The sequence below is a fragment of the Mastigoproctus giganteus genome, chromosome 2, assembly GCF_048544385.1.
Source record: "Mastigoproctus giganteus isolate SK-2022 chromosome 2, ASM4854438v1, whole genome shotgun sequence".
In the NCBI taxonomy this organism is placed as follows: Eukaryota; Metazoa; Arthropoda; class Arachnida; order Uropygi; family Thelyphonidae; genus Mastigoproctus; species Mastigoproctus giganteus.
In genome coordinates this window covers 56,157,237-56,178,081 of record NC_143576.1, presented here as the reverse complement: position 1 = coordinate 56,178,081, position 20,845 = coordinate 56,157,237, and the positions used below count along the sequence as shown (strand labels likewise).

The following is a 20,845-nucleotide window of genomic DNA, read 5'->3' as shown; positions in this document are numbered from 1 at the left end:
TAATATGTTATTTCGTAAGGTTGATCAACCGTCCCCTTCTAAATCTCCACAGCCCTCAACCTCCACAGCGGAGTACTTATCAGCTGAAGACGTCTATTCTGGCAATGATGCTCAAGAGGTAAAGCTTACTGCCGTTATGCCTGTCTCCTCTCTTTTTTTGTAATTTTAAAATTTTTTAAATTGCACACTTTTGTAATTTTTCCTGCGCATGAGGTAAAAAATTGAATAAATACAGTAAATAATGCTATTCACATGTTTGTCGAACATTTCTTTTTTGATTCAATTAATTCAGCAAGAACAGTTGCAAGTGCTGCACAAGCATAGGGGAAATTCCGACTTACGTATAGTTCCGCAGAACGCAGCCCTTATGTTAATCGGGGAGTGGGTGTATATATAATTAGTATCACAAAGTAGTAAAAGAAGAATTAGTCTTAATATTAAAAGAAACATTTATGCCCTTTAACTGTTAATTAAAAAAGAAGAATCTAATTTTGTTTTTGACAGTTTGTCTTATATGAATTTTTAACTACAGCATTGCTGTTATCAGTGTAATACATAATGTTGTTTAACAGTGTAGGCCAACACATTCTCTATTACAAAGGGTGTTCAATAAGTTATCAACCTAGGGTACCTCCCATAGTTATATTTCAATGAATCATGATTTGTCACGTTCCTACATATCTCAGCCTGAATCATACTAATTTTGATCCCACTATGTTTTTAGGTTGTGCTGTTGTAACAGAAAGGAGGAGACACCTCCATCAAATTATTGATTTGCTGAAGTTGGAGCAAGCATCTTTCAGTCATCAAGTTTCTCACCAAAGAAGGAAATGGGCCAAAGGCCATTCACAAAAGGATGTTCACTGTGTATAGCAACAGTGCACCTTCAGACTTTGAGGTGAAATTGTGATCAAAACAATTCAAGTGGGGGGGGGGTAGAGAGTCCATTGAAGATGATCCGTGTCCAGGAAGGACTGTGACAGCGACCACTTCAGAAATGTGCCAAGCTGTGGAAACCCTTGTGCTGAATGACAGAGATTTAAAGGTGTCCCAAATCTCTAGGGAATGTAACACATCTGAGAGGACAGTTATAATCATCCTCCATGAACATTTGGGAATGACTAATGTTAGTGCAAGGTGGGTCCCCAGATTTCTGACCCGTGTGCAGAAGCAATTCAGAAAGACTCTCTTGACTGTACAGAACTTTCCCAATCACCTTACAGTCAGGATCTGGCACCCAGTGACTATTTCCTGTCTTGACACTTCAAATAAAACGTACGTGGATATCGCTTTGCTGTTGATAATGAACTGAAGTCTGCTGTTTATGCATTTGTGTTGTGAGGAGAATTTAGAGCTTTATGGAAGGGATCCTGAAACTTATCTCCAGAATTGTTATGGGTAATGAAACATGGGTTCATCATAATGGCATAGTGTTTGGGTTTGGGGTGCCTACGGTTCGTCTCCATCAAGCGAAAGAGGGGAAAGAAGGGGAACAAAAGCGACAGTGCAAGGGAGCACTATATAGGTCGTCATTTGGCAGGTAGAGTCAAGTCCTGGTTTTTTTTCTTTGAATCAAGTCCACATGATGTTTAGATTTTTAGATCCAGTGGTCATCTGATTGGTAAAAGTTTGTCCTGGACTGGGTTTTCCACTTTTCAAACAGGTCCTGAGCGAAGCAGGTGAAGGCAATATAGTCTTCTTTGTTTTCCAGTACTTGGTGCTCAAGGTTATTTGGAGAAGAGTGCATCTTATATCCTCGTAGATTTCGCAATCATACATAAGATAGTCCCAGTTTTTAGGGGGTCGTCAATGATACCAATGAGGTATCATTGATCCCAGTGGGTTCATTACTGGGATCCTGACACCAAGCAAGAATTAATGCAATAGAAGCAGAAGGATTCTTCCCACCCAAAAAATTTCAGATACCACCTTCAGCTGGCAAGATTTTGGATACCAGTTTTGGGATGTTGGGGGAATTTTGTACATTCACTACTTGGAACATAAGCAAACAGCCACTGGGGAGTCATATGCATCTGCACCGTACAACCTAAGGGAAGTCATAAAGGAAAATCAACAAGGAAAACTTTCCAGAGGTGTGCTGCTTATTCATGAAAATGCACCAGTGCACAGGTCATGTGCTGTTGTTGCTGCTTTGAGAGACTGACTTTTCAGAACTATAACCTGGCAGTAAGGTGGATGGTAAAATCCACCTTACAGCCAGGATCTGGCCCCCAGTGACTATTTCCTGTTTTAACACCTCAAGAAAAAAAAAAAAAACGTGGACATAGCTTTGCTGATGATAATGAACTGAAGTCTGCTGTTGCTGCATTTTTTGATGGATAGGACAAAGAATTTTATTTGTCAGGTATCCTCATTGCCAACAAAATGGAACAAGTGTATTTGAAGTTCAAGGGAGTTGCATTGAAAAACTAAAACATATTTTTGCGTCTATCTCAGTTCCTTCATAGGTAAGTAGATAATTTATTGAATGCCCCTTGTATGTTCAATTTGGGCATCTTTTTCAGAAATCAGTGTGTGTGTGCTTCTTTACACTTATACTTTACATTTTCAACACTTGTAATAAAACTTCATTATATTTCTTGGTACTCAGTAGGGGATTGGCATTGCTGTGGTAGCAAACTCTTCAAATTTTCCAATAATTACTCCAGAGTCTCCCATTCCTGAACATTACTGTCATATTTATTTTCTGGAACTGTGTTTTTCGATGATATTTTCTCCAAAGCCGCACTTTCTGCAGCAGTTGAGTATTACACTTGATGTAATAGTGTCCCACGCAATAAAAATATTTCAAATTGCATACAAGTCCACGTGCCTACAAATTGTTCTCTTCTGTGTTGTGGTTCAGTAACCTTATCATAGGCATTCTGTATGCTCTGTTGAGGTTATAAGTAAAGCCTTGATTCAGTGGATGCATAAGTAATGGGTAAACAACAGGCATATTTGTCAGCTTGCACCTTCACGATTATGGGACTTTTAGTAATTTTGGGTATAACCCCCATGCACAAGCACACCGTGCGTGACCATCCAGATGTAAATCAACGTAAGCAGGGGTCGAGGACGTGGAGGAATGCCGCCATTCTTGCTAGTAGCATAACCAACTAGCAAGCTCAGAGTGTGAAATTTAAAACAAGGATTTTTTGTTTTCAAACACATCCCCCAGGGTTCAGTTCTTTCCCCCACTCTTTTCCTCTTGTATATTAATGACCTTCTTCCATTGACCGGAAATCCTATCCACAGTTTTGCTGATGATAGCACATTGCATTCCACTTTCCAGTTTGAGAAACCGTGCCGTGCTCAATCAGCTTCAACTTCTTGAATATCTGCTACCAATTCCTTAAATGCTGATCTCCAGGTAATTCTCCAGTGGGGCAAAGACAACTTAGTTGACTTCAATCCTTCTAAAATTCAGTCCTGTCTTATATCTTGAAAAAGGATTATTCTGCTCCTATGCTTATCTTTATTGACACTCTGATTTATAGGCAAGATGATATATCTCTTTTAAGGATTACCCTGATTTCTAATCTCTCTTGGCACAAGCACATTACAAATATTGCTTCCTCTGCATCTAAAAAACTTGGTTTCCTCCTTCGCTCTTGCCGTTACTTTTCTTCCCAATGTCTGTTCACTCTGTACAAATTGCAAATCCGCCTTACCATGGAATATTGTTCCCACATCTGGGGTGGTGCCCCCAAAACCTCTCTCAGGCTTCTAGATTCCATTCAGAAGAGTGCAGTTAGGTTAATTAATGACTCATCTCTAACAGTCTCTCCACTCTCTGTCTCATAGACATACTGTTTCGGCTGCATGCCTTTTCTACAGATACTTCCATGGGCAGATTCTTCTGAATTGGCTTCTATAATTCCCACTCTTTCAGAACAGTCAGAACATGTGCCACCACCAGCCAACATCCATATACTGTCCAACTTCAAACTCACAGAACAAACTTTTCATCTTCCTCGTTTATTCATTCAACTGCCATTTTCTGGAACAATCTTCCTTCTTTTCCTGAAAATTACAGTCTACAGAAGTTCAAGTCTAATGTCAACAAATATCTTCTTTCGCCTTCTCAACCTCCAACCCATGCATTGTATTAAATACTATAGGTTCTAATGTCTCTCGTGTTTGGGGTTTTCATAAAAAAAAAAAAAAAACTCAAGTTCCTCAGCATAATGTTGTGCAGTGATCTAGAATAATAAAAATGTTCCTCTTTTTTTGAAGCCCTTCTGTCCACCCTCAATCAAGATTGAAAAGATTTTAACCAAAAGCCAAGCAGTTAAATTGTCCTCATAATTGCATAATGTTGGTTAACTCCTGTAAACATCTTGGCTTTGAAAATTGACCACCCCTGAGTGGGTGCAGTTTTGTAGCCTTGCCTTGAACAGCAAGTGTTTTGTTTGGCAACAAATTGCGAAATATACCTGTCTTGTCAAGATTAAAACTTTTTTTTTTTGTTTTTTTCTAGAATGGACTGTAGAGAATTCATTCAGTATGTAGTGGTTGCTTTGTTGACTGATCCAGATTTGTCTAAAGCATATTGTAAAATAAAGTTATTCCTGTCTTTAAATCTTTGGAGACAGTATTGTTGTCTTTTTTTTTTTTTTTTTATAAAAACTTCAAACACAAGAGTTATTAGAACCTATTGTACTTAGTACCATGCATGGGTTGAAGATTGAAGATGAACGAAGATATTTGTTGACATTAGCTTTAGTAGAGGCATATGATGCAAGAAAGCAAGCTTATGCAGCATCAGCCAAAAAAAAAAAAAAAAAAACCCCCTCCCATTTCATCCCTCCATTCGTTCCAAATGTCTGTCCAGCTCAGCCTTAAATTTATTTAGGCTATTAGCTTCCACAACAAAAGATGGAAGCTTGTTCCACCAATCAACTACCCACTGGCTAAAGGCAAATTTCTGCACATCTATTCTACAATTATCTTTCTTCAATTTGAAACTATGCCCCCTCAGGTTCTTAGTCTGAGCAAGACGAAGAATTCCATCAGCATTCAAATTGCTCAACCCATTAAAGGCCTTATACACCTCAAACGGATCACCTCGCAGGTGCCTACTCTCCAGGCACTGCAATTTGCAGAACCTAAGCCTTTCTTGGTAAGAGCACCCCTATGTTCCCCCTCACCAATCTTGTTGCCCTTCTTTGTACTCATTCTAGCAACTCTTCATTCTTCCTAAAATGAGGCCTCCAGACCTGTAAACAGCACTCTAGGTGTGGCTTGACCATTGCCTTATATAACGGGATTATCACGTCCCTGTCCCTGCTAGCAAAATTCCTATACGGTAAACCCCCGCTATTTGCGGTTTCGCGTATTCGCGGTCGCTGATTTAATATAAAATGAAACCTAAAGAAATGTGAATTTTAAAGTGCCGTGAACATTTTCAGCCATAAAAAAACATGGGCGTGGCTAAAATTATCTTTCCTCATCAAAACAGCGCTCAGTGGGTGGGGGGAGACAGGTGACAAAATCGCGAGTGTGGATGTTTCTTGCTAATCCTTGTTTAGCATATATATTATGCGCTTGCCATGGAAGGTTTCGTCGTTTGTTTTTAATTTATATGCTTATAAATTGAATAAATTTATCAATTTCATCATCATCATCATCATCATCAGCCATTTTCAATCCACTGCAGGATGAAGGCCTCTCCAGCAACTTTCCAGTTCCTTCTGTTTTGAGCACTGGCCATCCATTTACTACCCACAAACTCATGAATTTCATCTATCCATCTCCGCCTTTGTCTTCCAGGTTTTCTTCTAGCTCCTCTTGGATACCATTCTGTTATTTTCTTAGTCCATCTGTCATGTCTTCGAACTATGTGTCCTGCCCAAGACCATTTTAGTTCTTTAGTTTTGATAAGAATGTCCTTTACTTGAGTTTGTTGCCTAATCCATGTGTTTCTCTTCTTATCTAACAGTCTGATTCCCAGTATGATTCGTTCCATTCTTCGCTGTGTAGTTCTCAGCTTCTCTTCCATTCTTTTGGTGAGTGCCCAAGTTTCACTTCCATAAGTCATGGTGGGGAGTATACATCGGTTCATTATTTTACCGTTTCAGAAAAACTGGGATATTGCTCTTCAGTATGTGACTATATTTCCTGAATGCTATCCATCCAAAATTTATTCTTCTCTTGACTTCCAGCCATTTATCATTATTACAGCTAATAACTTGTCCCAGATAAGTATATGACTCCACCTTTTCAATTACTGCTCCTTCAATCATTATTTCCCTTTCTGTGGCATACTTGTTCATCATTACTTTTGTTTTAGCCATATTCATCTTTAGTCCAAAATCCTTACTAGCTGTGCATAACTGATTAAGATTTTCCTATAATTCTTTGGGATCATGGCTTATGACCACAATGTCATCTGCAAATTGTAAATGGTTTAGGTACTCTCCGTTCACATTGATTCCTTTCTGCGACCAGTCTAATCTTCTGAAAGCTTCCTCAAGGGCAGCAGTAAACAGCTTCGGAGATATTGTGTCTCCTTGTCGAACTCCTTTCTCAATTTTAAATTTCCTACTGTCTTTGTCTAGTCTAATAAAGGAGGTAGCACTCTCATATATTTTCTTCAAAATCATAATATATGGGGTATCAGTGCCTTGTCTTTCCAGTGCCCGAAACATTGCCTTATGCTGTATGGAGTCAAATGCCTTTTCATAATCCACAAATGCCAGGCATAATGGTGTTTTATATTCATTTGCTTTCTCCATTAGCTGTGATATTACGTGAAGGTGATCCATAGTTGAGAATCCTGTCTCCTAAAGCCAGCTTGCTCTTTCGGTTGATTCTCATCAAGTATTCTTTCTAATCTGTTAGTAATGACCCTTGTGAACAACTTGTAGATATGGGATAACAAGCTAATTGGTCTATAATTTCCAATTTCTGATTTATCTCCTTTCTTATGCAGCAAAACTATGATTGCAGTATTCCACTGCTTAGGTGTCACACCTTTTCTAATGTACTTTGTGAAGAGCCTTGCCAGTTTTTGTGTTATGTCTTTTCCTCCCAATTTTAACAACTCTACAGTAACTTCATCTTCCCTCGGGGCTTTCTGATTCTTAATTTTCTTCAATGCATGTTCTACCTCATCAGGAAGAATATTGGGTATGTCGTATGTGTTGCTACTTTGCAATCCATCTTCCCCACTGCTGGCATCATTCCCTCGCTCCTTGTATAATTCTCTATAGTAGTCTTCTGCTATTTGAATTATGCCTTCTCTGCTGTTTATAAGTAAACCATCGCTATTCTTCAGTTTCAGTATCATTTGTCTTTCTGTATTATTGCTCCTGGCTGCTGATTTAAATCCTTTGTTTTCCCTTAATGCTTGTTCTACTTTTCTTATGTTAAATCTTCTTATGTCCTCCCTGAGTCTCTTTCTAATGGTTTTGCATAACTCAGTATACTCAATTTTCTTCCTGTCAGTGTTTTTCTTGCTTTTCATTTGTCATCTTCGGTTCATCATGACAAGTGTTTCTTGACTAATTTTTTCATGTTTGGATTTCTTTTTCCCTATAGGTTTCTTGGGCTTTATCACTTTCAAGAAGTTGTAATATTCCTCGTTGATATCTTGGTCCTCAGCAGTCTGCAGAAGCTCATACTTGTTCTTAAGTTCCAGTACATACTGCTTTTTCTCCTCTTCTGTTATCTCAAAGACCTTTGTATTATTTACTCGAGTCAGTTTTTTCCTTTCCTACATCTATATCAAGTGTACATCTTTCCATTCTGTGATCACTTCCAACATTTACGTTATTCAGGACGGTAACATCATTCACAATATATCTTCTGTTAGTGAGGATGAAGTCGATTTCACCCATTTGGACTCTTCCATGTCCACTTTCTGTTCACCCTTTTCTTGAAAAAAGTGTTCATTACTGACAGTCCTTGAGATTCTGCAAATTCCACAAGTCTTTCATTTCTTTCACTAATTCCAAAATTTCCTATAGTTCCCCTTTCTGCGCTGTTTTGTCTTTTTCCCAACTTAGCATCGAAGTCTCCCATAATAATAGTGTAGTGGGTTTTCTGCCCATCTAGAAGACTCTCAATTTCGGTGTATATTTCTTCAACCTCTTCATCATCATGGCTCGATGTTGTTGTATAAATCATTATAATCTTTAGCTTGTATCTCTTAGAAATCTTGAGTATTAGTCTTGACACTCTTGGTGATGTACTTTTGAACTTGGTGATGTACTTATCAATTTATAAATTGATATGCTTACAAAAGTGATAAATCTACCGTTTTGCAATGTAAAACAGACTTTTTCGAGTGTGTTAACGGAAGAAAGTGTCTTTATTTGGACAAGTTCTTTCTAACCCATACAAAAATATGGCTACGAATAACAAGGGAATGTGAAAATATCAAAGAAGGCGATGACATTAGCGAATAAAATTGAGTTATTAGATAAAATTTCTAATGGTGAAAGTGTCTTCTCAGTGGCAAAACATTATAAAATCAATGAGTCAACGGTACAATCAATCAAAAAATCGGAAGAAAAAATCCGCCGTAGTGTCCGTGAAAACGCGTTAATCGCTTCCAAAATTTGCTCTGTAACTCGTGATGTTAAATTAGAAAAAACGGAAAAGGCTTTAAATCTCTGGATAGAAGACAAAGAGTGAAAAGGCAAAACTCCTTTATCAACACTTTAGCGAAATAGGCGATAGCACTGGCGGGATAAGTTTTTTAGCTAGCAAAGGTGCTGGTTTGAAATTTCTAATAAATATTACATTTAATATTAAATTGTTTCTTATTTTCATTTTGATGCCATATGCTTGCATTTCACTATGCACTGTCTATGTACATAGTCATATTATGAAGGTACATATAATACATGCATAGGCAAAATTTTAGACTAGTTTTTTTTATATATTTCATACTTTGGAACGGAACCCCTTTATTACTGTGGGAGCCGTAACACTCAGTATTCGCTTTTTCAGTATTTGTGGCATTTCTCAGGAACGTAACCCCCGCGAATAGAGGGGGTTTCACTGTATATTATTGACAAGACTCCATGACCTGTCCTGGCACCTGCTCAGCACTGCTCAGCGAACTTCATATTTGGCTGCACAATTAACCCCCAGGTCTTTTTCACTTTCCACTTCCCTGAGTGTAGTACCACCCAGTTGGTATGTTTCTCTTCGGTTATTGCTACCCATATGCAGTACTTTGCATTTGTCAGTGTTAACACCAGTGATTCCATTATTTTCTCCAGAACACAAGTGAAACTAACAAATGAATAGTTACCTGTGTCACATTTTGAACCTCCTTTGTGAATTGGTGATACATTTGCACACCTCCAGGCCTTCCTGAGTCCAAGGAAGCTCTCATAATTATGGCTAAGGGTTTGCTTACTTCCTTTTCTGCCTCCTTTAATATAACTGGATAGATCCCGTCCACCCGAGGTACCTTTTTTATGTTTAACTTCAACAATTTTTCCTCCACTTTGCACTCAGTTATTACAAAATCAATTAGCTCCCTGTTAGAGTTTGATAAACTTGTGGCACACCCCTCATTGAATAACTCCTCATGTGTGAATGTAGATGCAAAATAGTCATTCAGTTTGTCAGCTATCTGAGCATGATCATCAATAGCAAACCCATCTATGTTAAGTGGTCCAAGCTGATTCATCCCTTTCCTTCTAGAGTTTACATAAGTAAAGAACTCTTTGCTGTTTTTCTTTGCATCCTTTGCCAAAGATTTCTCATATTCTGCCTTCGCCTGCCTAACCTCCTTTGTGACTTGATTACAGGCTAGTTTATACCGGCCATAGGTTTCTGTATCGCCTAATACTTTATATGCATCCCATACATTCTTCTTCTCTGCCACTCATTAATACATCTGACATCCATTTAGGCCTGAACAGTATTTCTTAGTTGGAATGGAAAGTCTAGTAGCCTCCAAAATTAAGTCCCCGAAGGTTCCCCATTTAGAATTCACTGTTGGTAACATCATCAGTTGATCCCACTATACAGAATTTAAAAACTGTCTGAGACCTTTAATGTCACCTTTACGAAAGCAAAAGCCCTTCCCTTTAGCTTTGATGGTAGTTACATCTTTAATTAATTCCCACATCAAATTGTGATCACTGTCACCCTGTGGTTCCTTTATCTTCAGATTCTTAATGTATGAAGAATCACTACTGATAATCAGATCAAGAGTATTACTTCCTCTGGTTGCCTCTCGAACATGTTGCTGTAGAAAACAGTCAACCAATAAATCCACAAAAGTCTTGCTAGTGTACGAGTGACCAATCCACAAGTTTCAGTCAGTATCTGGAAAGTTAAAATCTTTCCTTATAAGACATTCTGATTTGCTGGCCCACTTTATTTCTCTGCGCACAGTTGCTCATTATACTCATCAGATTCATTAGGCCAAAAACACACACCTACTCTCATTTTTTCTTTCCTAGTGCTTATTTCACACCAAACAGACTCAACACTGCATTGTCCACCAGCATCAATTGGATGCACTTCCTTAGATTTTGTGTTTCTTAACTAACAGCATAATCCCTCCTCCCTTCTTTACCTGTCTATCCTTCTTATACACATTGTATTCCCCAAATTCCAACTCTGCCCTGCCTATATCTGTGTGACACCATCTGATATCCCAACAATATCTGCCTTTGATGTCTTAACTAGCACTTCAAGCTCATCAGATTTATTAACTATACTCCTAGCATTGGTGTACATGCAAATATACATGCACATGTTCCTGCTCCTAGCCACCCTAACTTGTTCCTGCTCCATTTACTTGTTCCACTATGACTCCCAGCAATCCTGGAAATCTCCATTACCTTGCTTTCCAGTCTGCTGCCCATTCTAATAGAATCAGTTCAAGAATCACTTTTGCCTCTGCCTGCGGCCACTGTTAACCTTTTAGTCTGTGAATACCCCCACGCTAGCAGTTTTCTGACCCACCTAACACTGCCTGGATAGCATCAGCAAATATTCTTGCACCCTTTCTATTTAAGTGTATCCCATCCCTGTAGAAGTGCCTGGCCTGTCAACAATCACAGACCAGGCTGAAAAAAATTCTACCCCTTGAGCCTTGCACAATCTCTCCAGGGCTGAATTGATTGACAAGGCTCTCATCATATACTCCCTCCTATCGTGTCTGGGCAGGATTGCAGACACTTTCACATTCAACCCTAACTCGCAACTTTTTTTTAACATTGACCTGTACTTGTTGAGTAAATCTGCAGATCTCTTACTCTTAATGTCATTAGCTCCAACGTGTACAACAATATCACCTTTTGTGCCCCGAAAAGATGATATCCACTCTACAACATCATCAACTTTTGCCCCTGGCAAACATACCCTGGTCCACCTATCCTTCTTACATAATATATTCTCCGTCTCCCTGACAATAGAGTCACCAACAATAATTAGTTCCTTTGGGACCAGCGCATTCTGCCTTGGAGATTGCCTCTGTGTTGCCTGATGCACAGGAGTGGGCTCTGTTGTTGAGCTGGGCAGCTGAGAGCCTGATGGACCCCTCGTTTTAATTTCTTCGAGGCCATTTACCCTACACCTCAAGCTCTCATAGACGCAAATCAGCACGCTGAGTTGGCGCCTAATTTCTTGACACTCCAGACACCTAGCACACACAAAGGCATCCTCCTTGGCTAGATCATGTCCTGTTTTAGGCAAACAAACATTAATGTCGGCAAATATTACACATTTCGCACATTTTTTGAGTCTGTGATGCGTTGGAGAATCGCCCCCTTCGTTTCTCCCCTGAACCACAGCACTCTCGCTAGTATGTGATCTTTGCTTCGCAGCTCTAGTCTTGGTCATGATTTCCATTTAAATACAATTTAGTGAAAAATGAAATTTAATAAGATTAATAATATTTTTGATTAATTGATAATACTATAATAAGTTAACAGATTCCTAATACAGTGCTTCATATTACGCTATCTAGTTTTACTTTTTACCTTTGCTATCAGTTTGATATTGAGATATATATACATTTAAGCTATTTCTTATCAACTACAATATGGCAGCTAGTTCAACAATATTGGCACCAACACCAGGAGTCTTAACTTCCAAAAATCGCGGGCTAAATTCAAAATAAGAAGCTAACGAACGCTACTAAACCTATTTAATATCTCCGTAAAACAATGTACTGTGTTAAATAACGAAGAATATGTTAAAAATTAAAAAATACTTATCCCTTTACAGCAGCCAAAAATCCACTGTCTGTACTATTCTGCAATCCCTATGCCCTCCAATAGACTTGAACTTCTCTAGATTATAATTTTCAGGAAATACATATGAAGGAAGGCAGTTCTAGAAAACAGACATTGAATGAATAAATGAGGAAGAAGAAAAGTTGGACAGTAAAAGGATGTTGATTGGTTGCAGCATGTGTTTGGACTGCTTTGGAAGAGAGAGAGCGAGTATTATAGAGGCAAATTCAGAAGAACAGTACCCATGGAAGTATCTTTAGAAAGGGCATGCAGCAGAAACAGAACTTCTGTGAGACAGAGAGCGGAGAGATTCTGTTAGAGATGGGTCATTAATTAACCCAAATGCCCTCTTTTGAATGGAATCTAGAAGCCTGAGAGAGATTTAGGAGGCATGGCCCCAGACGTGGGAACCATATTCCATGGTAGGGCAGATTCGCACTCTGTACAGTGTGAACAGCTGTTTGGAAGAAAAGTAACACTGAGAGCTAAAGAGAAAACCCAGTTTTTGTGGTGCAGAGGAAGCAATATTAGTAACGTGCTTATACCAAGTAAGATTGAAAGTCCGGGTAATCCCCAATAGAGAGATATGATTTTGTTTAGAAATTGGAGTGGCATCGAAGATAAGCATATAAACAGAAGAATCCTTTTTCAAGACATAAGGCAGGACTGAGTTTGATAAGGTTGGCAACTGAAGTTTAACATTGACAAATGCAAAGTACTGCATATCGGTAGCAGTAACTCCAGAGAAAAGTATCAACTATGTGGTGTTACACTTGGTATAGTGGAGAATGAGCCGACCGGGCTAGCCAGGTGGGTAAAGTGCCTGCCTGGCAACCCAAAGGTTGCGCGTTCAAATCCCACCTCGAGCTTGGATCAGAGTAAAATGCAAAAACTTTGGGATTTGCATTATGGCCACAAAGCCGATGCGCCAACAACTAACAAAAAAAAAAAAAAAAAAAAAAAGTGGAGAATGAAAGAGACCTTGGGATAATTGTTTAGGCAGATATGAAGTTTTCTCAGCAGTGCAGACAGGCTGCCAGAGTAGGTCATGGGGGTCTTGTCAATGATATACGGGAATTTTGTGAGTGGGGATAAGGTGATTATCCACTTGTATAAAGCACTGGTCAGGCCACACCTTGAGTACTGCATACAGGTCTGGAAGCCTCATTTTAGGAAGGATGTAGAGTTGCTAGAACGAGCAGAGAAGGGAAACAAGACTGGTGAAGGGAACAAAGGGGTGCTCTTATGAAGAAAGGCTTAAGTTCTGCAAATTGCAGCTTCTTGGGATCTGATTGAGGTGTATAAGGCCTTGAATGGATTGAGCTGACTTAATGCTGACAGGATTCTTCGTCTTGCTCAGATTACAACCCTGAGGGGGGCATAGATTCAAACTGAGGAAAGACAGTTATAGAATAGTTGTGCAGAAATTTGTCTTTAGCCAGCGGGTAGTTGATTGCTGGAACAAACTTCCATCTGTTGATGTGGAAGTTGATAGCTTAAATAAATTCAAGGCAGAACTAGACAAACATTTGGAATGAATGGATCAGTGAAATGGGAAGGTGGTTTTTTTTTTTTTTTAGCTGATACTGTATAAGCTTGCTTTCTTGCATCATATGCCTCTACTAATGCTAAAATAATCAACTAAGTTATCCTTTCCCCACTGGAAAAATACCTGGAGATCAGCATTTAAGGAATTGGTAGTGGATATTCAAAAAGTTGAAGCTGTTTGAGCAGGGCAAGGTTTCTCAAATTGGAAGGTGAAATGCAATGTGCTATCATCAGCAAAACTATGGATAGGATTTCCATTCAATGGAAGAAGTTCACTAATATACAAGTGTAAAAGAGTGGGAAAAAGAATTGAAACTTGGGGAACACCAGCATTAGTAGAGAAGTTAGAAAGAGCTAGCTACCATCACCTGCAGTGAGCAGTCAGAAAGAAAACTGGATACCCAATTGCAAAAAACTGTTGGCAAACCATAAGATGGAATATTATTTAGAAGACCTTTATGCCAAACACGATCAAAAGCCTTTGAAATGTCAAGAGCAACTGCTTGAGTTCCACCAAACTTTTCCATTGAATTTGTCCATAGATGCATAACAAAGCCAGAATATCACCAGTGGATTGACAATTCACTGGTGATAACACAATGAATTAGCAACTTCAAGTGCAATTGCTCAATGATCAATTGCACTTGAAGTTGCTAATTACATGTTGTTGAGCTACATAATCAGTTTCTTATTGCAGAATTGGACTTGATACTGGAAAATTAGATGCATGCATTTGTTGGTACCACTCAAAGGTTTATTTCAAGCTCTTCATATTTTGCACCATTTCCTTTTTCTGTTGTTTTAATCACTACTCCAATGTTGTGCACATAAAATTTTCAGTATCGTAGACAAATTAGGTAAAGGAATGTTGTATTCTTTTGCAGTAATATCAATTTTACCTTCTCTCCTGTTAAAGTTTTGTATAATTTTCAATTTAATTTAGAGGTTTAATTCTCTCCATTTGTGCTGTCATTGTAACTGATAGAGGAGCTTTAATGTGGACAGATTTTGAATCGTTTTAAAGACACAAGTTATCAATCAGAATTTTTTCAAAATGGCACAAAAACATTATAACAAAAGACTCTTTGAACACAGCACAGTAACTGCAACTGATCACTGATATTGTAGCCACCATAAAATGGCATTGTTTGCATAGTAATAAAATAGCAAGTTTTAAATTTGTCTATTTTGTGTCAGTTTGTTACATTTTTGCCATACGTTTTTGTCAGTAATGTGACAGAAATAACTTTTGTACTTCAAATAATCAAACTACTTCAAAATCCCCACGAACAGAATTGTAGGCAATAACAATCAGATTCTTAAATCTTGGATAAAACCATATCTTCTCCCGAAATTACAGGGAGAGTATTACATTTTCCAATCAATGTTTTATTATCCATAGTAGAAAACAAATGGTCAATGATACAATATGGAAACCAGAAAAATTTATGTGCATTCCTTTGCAATCAGTGAGTAAAATAATTTTTTTCCAAAAAAGTTTTTATATTTTAGAAAAATTAAGTTATTTTGGCATGCCTTCACTTTCTTATTACTTTTTGGATGTCCTACTTAATTTTTAACATCAGTGATTTAAGACTTCAAACCCAAAAAGTATTTGCTACAGTCTGTGTTTAATGGTTTTAAGATTCTAAGATAGATTTTTTTTTTTTTTTTTTCCCAAGCTTAAAGAAGAAGTCTCCCAAAAGTTCAGTACCCCTGTGGAACAGCTGTGCTTGATATTTGCAGGAAAAATTTTGAAGGATCATGATGCCTTGACATCTCTCAGTAAGTAATTTGATATATGCCATTACTCATATCAGTTTAATATGTAAAAGTTATTCCAAATTTAATTGATATGAAATTTTAAAGCCATACAGTGATGAAAATACACTGTACTCTGTTATTTTTTGAATAAGTAGTTATTTTATGTATTATATATTTCATCAGAACTATATAATAATTCAGATAAAAATGCTATGTATCACCTATAACTTTTTAAAGTTATATTTTCAAAAATGTACATTCATTAATAATACCATGAATACTGTTGGAGAAATTAAAGCACACTGAATATGCTGGCGATGGTATTGATTGTAAGTCCTGACTCTAAATAAGATAACTAAAATAAACTTTGTTGTCATTTCTGCACAAAGTCTGTTGTTGTTTGTTATTTGATTTTTAGGAGCATTAGCAACTAAGGCCATATTGCTCCAGGGATATGCGGTGGTCATTCCCTGACCTTTCCGCATCCTCCATATTTGGTGGTGAGGGTCTCGAACGCCGGTCTAATCAAGAAGTGTGTGCTACGCACTGCTGCTCCTGCCCACCTGGCGCCACACAAAGTCTGTATGACACAGGGAGATATTTTTAAAATGCTTTGTTTGGTTTATTAAAGTACTGACTGTTATAAGACTACCTGTAAATTTTGTTTAAAATGGCATGATGCATGGAAGCAAACTTATTCTACATCTGCCAAAAGAAAAAAAAAAAAAAAAAATTTATTATTCCAAGCTTGTTTCTGGTAATGGATGTGTTGGTGAAAGAAGTGAAGAGTAGAGCACCATGGAGTATGCTGTTTGCAGATGATATCGTACTGTGCGAACCATCCCAAGGAAAGGTAGAGAAGAAATTGGAGGAATGGAGGAAAGCGTTGGTAGAGAGAGGCATGAGGATAAGTAGAACAAAGACAGAATATATGGTATTGAATGGAGAAGATGAGAGTTCTATAAAACTGCAGGAGGAAAAGCTACCATCAGTTTCAAAATTTAAGTATCTGGGATTGAACGTTGAGAGGGATGGAGGATTTAGTGCAGAAATACAGCATAGAGTGCAATGTGGATGGTTGAACTGGAGAAAGATGAGTGGGGTGCTGTGTGATAAGAAAGTAAATTGTAGAATGAAGGGAAGAGTGTATAAAACTGTGGTTAGACCCGCATTGATGTATGGTGCTGAGACATGAGCAATTACAAGGGCCCAGGAGCAGAAGATGGAAGTGGCGGAGATGAGGATGCTAAGATGGATGTGTGATGAGGAAGGGCAGGATAAGAAATGACTACATCAGAGGTACGGTTAAGGTGGGGCCTCTCAGTAAAAAAATGCAGGAATCTAGGTTGAGGTGGCTTGGACATGTGGAATGAAGAAGTGAGGAGTATGTGGGGAAGAGGTATGTAAAGTTGGAGGTGATAGAGGAAGAGGGGGAGACCTAAGCTGAGATGGAAGGACAAGGCAGCAGAGGATTTAAAAAAGAGAGGAAGCCCAGGATAGGGAGGAATGGAGGAAAAGAATTAAGGACGGAAATGCTGACCCCATATAAATGTGGGAAGAAGGAGAAGATAAAGAAGAAGATTCCAAGCTTATTTCAGTGTTCCACAACACATTGTCATATTTCACTTCATAAGATTTTATATTTGTGCCCTTTGATTTTTGTCTCGCTTACAGTGAGAATATTTTTCCCTCATTCATTTTATCAATCCCCCCCTCCTCAGAGCCTTATGCACCATTGGCCAACTTCTCCCAAGGATGTCTAGCTGCTAAGCTCTGCAAACCACATCTAAGCCATTCCTCATAGGGTTAATGCATAACACTCTTCACCAGTTTAGTTGCTTGTTTTCTTTAGATGCAGCCTCTAGACTTGGATACAATATTCTAAGTGTGGCCACACTATCATCTTTTAGAGAGAGAGAGAGAGAGAGAGAGAGAGGGAGAGAGGGAGGGAGGGGGAATGACCGCCCTTCTTGCAAAATTTCAATAAATTTCACACAGAACAAAATATACACCCTACTTGCTGCATGCTTACACTACATGTTCAACTTCACATCTTTCTGTATCATAATCCCGAAGTCCTCAAAATTAAAAAAATTAAATTAAATAAATCGCCATTATATACAATAAATTCTGCAGAGGTGTATATAACCATTACACTCCTTAATTATTCTCCCCTTAATTTATAAACATCTGCTAGGTTTCTGTTCCCCATTTTGCATTTGTTAGTATTAAATTAAACTTTAGCTGTCAGTCAAAATCCTTTTGAAGCAGCATGACCTGGTTTGGAACGTTAACCACCCACTCAACCTTTAAGTTATCAGCAAACTTTGATAACTTCCCCTGTATTCCCTCATCAATATAATCATTTAGAAAGATAAGAAACAAGAGAGGTATGACACTGATCCATGAGGGATTGCATTTGCTACTGCAGTCTACTCTGAAGAATACCTATTTATGGCCACCCTCTGTCTTTCAGGTAATCTGTACTCCACTAATGGATCTTCCCTGTCATCCCAACCTTCTTTGATTTGTATGTTAAGTATGCTTAATGTATAAATTAAATAAATCACCATTACATACAATAATTTCAGCACAGGTGTTCTAAAATGACATACTGTATTAAATCTGAACCAATACAATTATAAATCTTGAGTATAGTTCCTTGGGTTGTAAATAACAGTTTGCCATCATTGGGGAAGGTATCTAATGCCATCAAGCACCCCATTCTTTCATTGCAAGTACCTCACAACTCTACTAAGTTCTAGCTGCTCAGTTCACAAAATGGAAAGTAACCATCCTGCTTCGGTAATGGTTAGGTGAGGAAATTAGCCTAAAGAATTTTAATTTTTATGAAGTGGTGTTAAAGCAAGTGCATAATTATCTAAGAAAACATTAAGCAGGTATTGAAGGCTTGAGGAAAATTTTTATGGACAGCATTCAGTAATGCAGCAGAATTATTTTGGTATTGAAGACCTGAATGAAATTTTTTATGAACAGCATGGGATAACCTACCAGGATTCTTTTTCTGCTCAGAAGCCAAACCGCTAAGCAGTAGCCCACAAATAACATTCCTAAGTTCATCATTTCCTCTGGTTTACACATAATTCCATTAGAAAATGTGGGCACATTTAAACAGACCTTCCTGTTGTTGTTTGCAAACTAATTCTGAACTCTTTAACTTTAAGCTCTTTAAACTGCCTCTAAGGAAAGTAGCAGGGAGTTTTCATATAGATATCACATGGGCTACTACTGATGACTGGCCTCCTCTTTTAATAATGTGTAAAGATGCTACAAGCAACATATTTTGGATGAGCTTTGGATAATTGTGTTGCTGATTATGTAAGCAACAATTATGGCATATCAGTGAAATTTATCATTGTTGTGTACTAAAATTATATTTTGAAGACTGAATGCTCAAGGCATAATACGTTATGGGTTGAAATTAACTGTATAATATCAGTGTAAATACACTGATACATTAGTTTACCCTTAAGTTTAGCTACATATGTAGTTAAGCTTATGGGTAAACTATGTTGTATTTAGCCACAATATGAGATAAAATCTAAACGATGTCGTTACGCAGTGTATGTAGTTAAATTTATGGATAAACTATGGTGTATTTACGCCGATATTATATAGTTAATTTCAACCCATAACGTATTATGCCTTGAGCATTTAATCTTCAAAATATTATCATTATCTTCACCATTTGGCATCTCTCATATTATGGAATTAACTTTGCAACCATGATGGCATATATGCATTACATAACAAGTAATGCTGAACAGGTTGTAAGCATAAAAAATAAAATATCAGCTGCTTAACAAACTACTAAATAAATAATAAACAATTAAGATCCTGCATTTGTCCAGGAAAACACAGCAGTACAGTATCCTACAATTTGCGTTGGGAGAACTTCTGTGTGAAAATGCAGGAACCCCACCCACTGCCTTAGCCTGTTAGATAAATACAGATACCCACTAAGAAGAGAAAAACGAAAAATGTTTTGGGGAACAGTAGTTAGTGGCCACTTCATTAAAAAGAAGAGGCATCAGGCCTGTTGAAATTCCCAAACACTTGTATTTCTGTTGCAGACAGAAAGTTTCTTGCAGCACAGCAAAATAACTGGTGATGCACCTACGTAAGCAATGAAGATAGATTCCAGAGGGAAAAAAATCATTAAAAATATTTAACCCAATAATCAAGAAACAACTCAAAGAAACTAAAAAGGCAAAATTGAAATTTCCATGTCTATTCTATTTTCTTTCTATACATTAAAATAATTTTCCTCATAATAATATTTATTCAGCCAATGGGAGAAGAGGGATGCGGGTTACATGGAAATACATAACAAATACTAAAATAACTAACAAGCTTGTTTTACTGTGGCAAAACAAGCTTCTGCTTAAGTGTGGTCACACGCTATGTTTATCTAACATGACCACGTGGTACCATTCTTGATTTCCATATGGAACATATTTATTTAAATAAACTAATTAATGCAACAAGGCATAATATTTTAAGATTCTATATGATATCGGTGTAGACATAGACAACTCTTAAAGTAGTGTGAAAGGCACCCACCGATTCTAAACCAACTAGCTTTGAAACGGTGCCATCTGGGCAGTGGTGCCCACCGAGAACAAGTGACAATAGGCTTCTCTATTAGTGAAGCTTTACTTATTCGAGCCGAGTGGGTAAAGTACCTGCCCGGTAACCCAAAGGTCGCGGGTTCGATTCCCGCCTCGGGCTTGGATCAAAGTACTTCAAAAACCTTGGGAGGTGCAATATGGCCACAGAAGCCGATGCGCCAACAACTACCAAATCAAAAAAAAAAAAAAAAAAAAATTTACTTATTCGAGGTAGTGCAAAACTTGCTAACTCGTGAAGGATGAGCACAATATGAGATACAGATAAAATGATGCCTTTCACACTACGACCGTAGTTTTTCTTTAAGAGTTGTCTATTGTGTATCTACACCGATATTATATAGCTATAGTAACGTATTTATGTATTCATACCTGAGGAAGAGAGAGACCCAGAGTTGAAAGCTTCTGTAAGTATTTTTTTTTTTATTTTATCAAAAGCAATTGCAGCAAGCAGGGGCAAAGCTCCCTAGTAGCATTAACTTAATTTCTTTTTTTCTATCATTTCAGTTATCTTTATATTTAGTTGTTAAAATGTGTTTTATAATTTGAAGTACAGTAATACCCCGACTTACGCTACCCCGACTTACGCTACCCCGACTTACGCGAACTCTGAGTTACGCGGTTCTTGATTTTTTCGTTTGGCAACGCTGCCGCCCACTATCTTCAAGG

The 20,845-nt window shown here is 37.9% G+C and overlaps 1 protein-coding gene across 1 annotated transcript in view; it reads left to right on the top strand.

Annotated features, from left to right (window-relative positions):
* Positions 1-20,845, top strand: part of LOC150089312 (ubiquilin-1-like) — a 201,958-nt gene that overhangs the window by 43,563 nt on the left and 137,550 nt on the right. Inside the window, exon 2 of the mRNA XM_090388991.1 lies at positions 15,446-15,548. Coding sequence (XP_090245117.1) covers positions 15,446-15,548 — 103 coding nt within the window. The remainder of the gene's footprint in view (positions 1-15,445; positions 15,549-20,845) is intronic.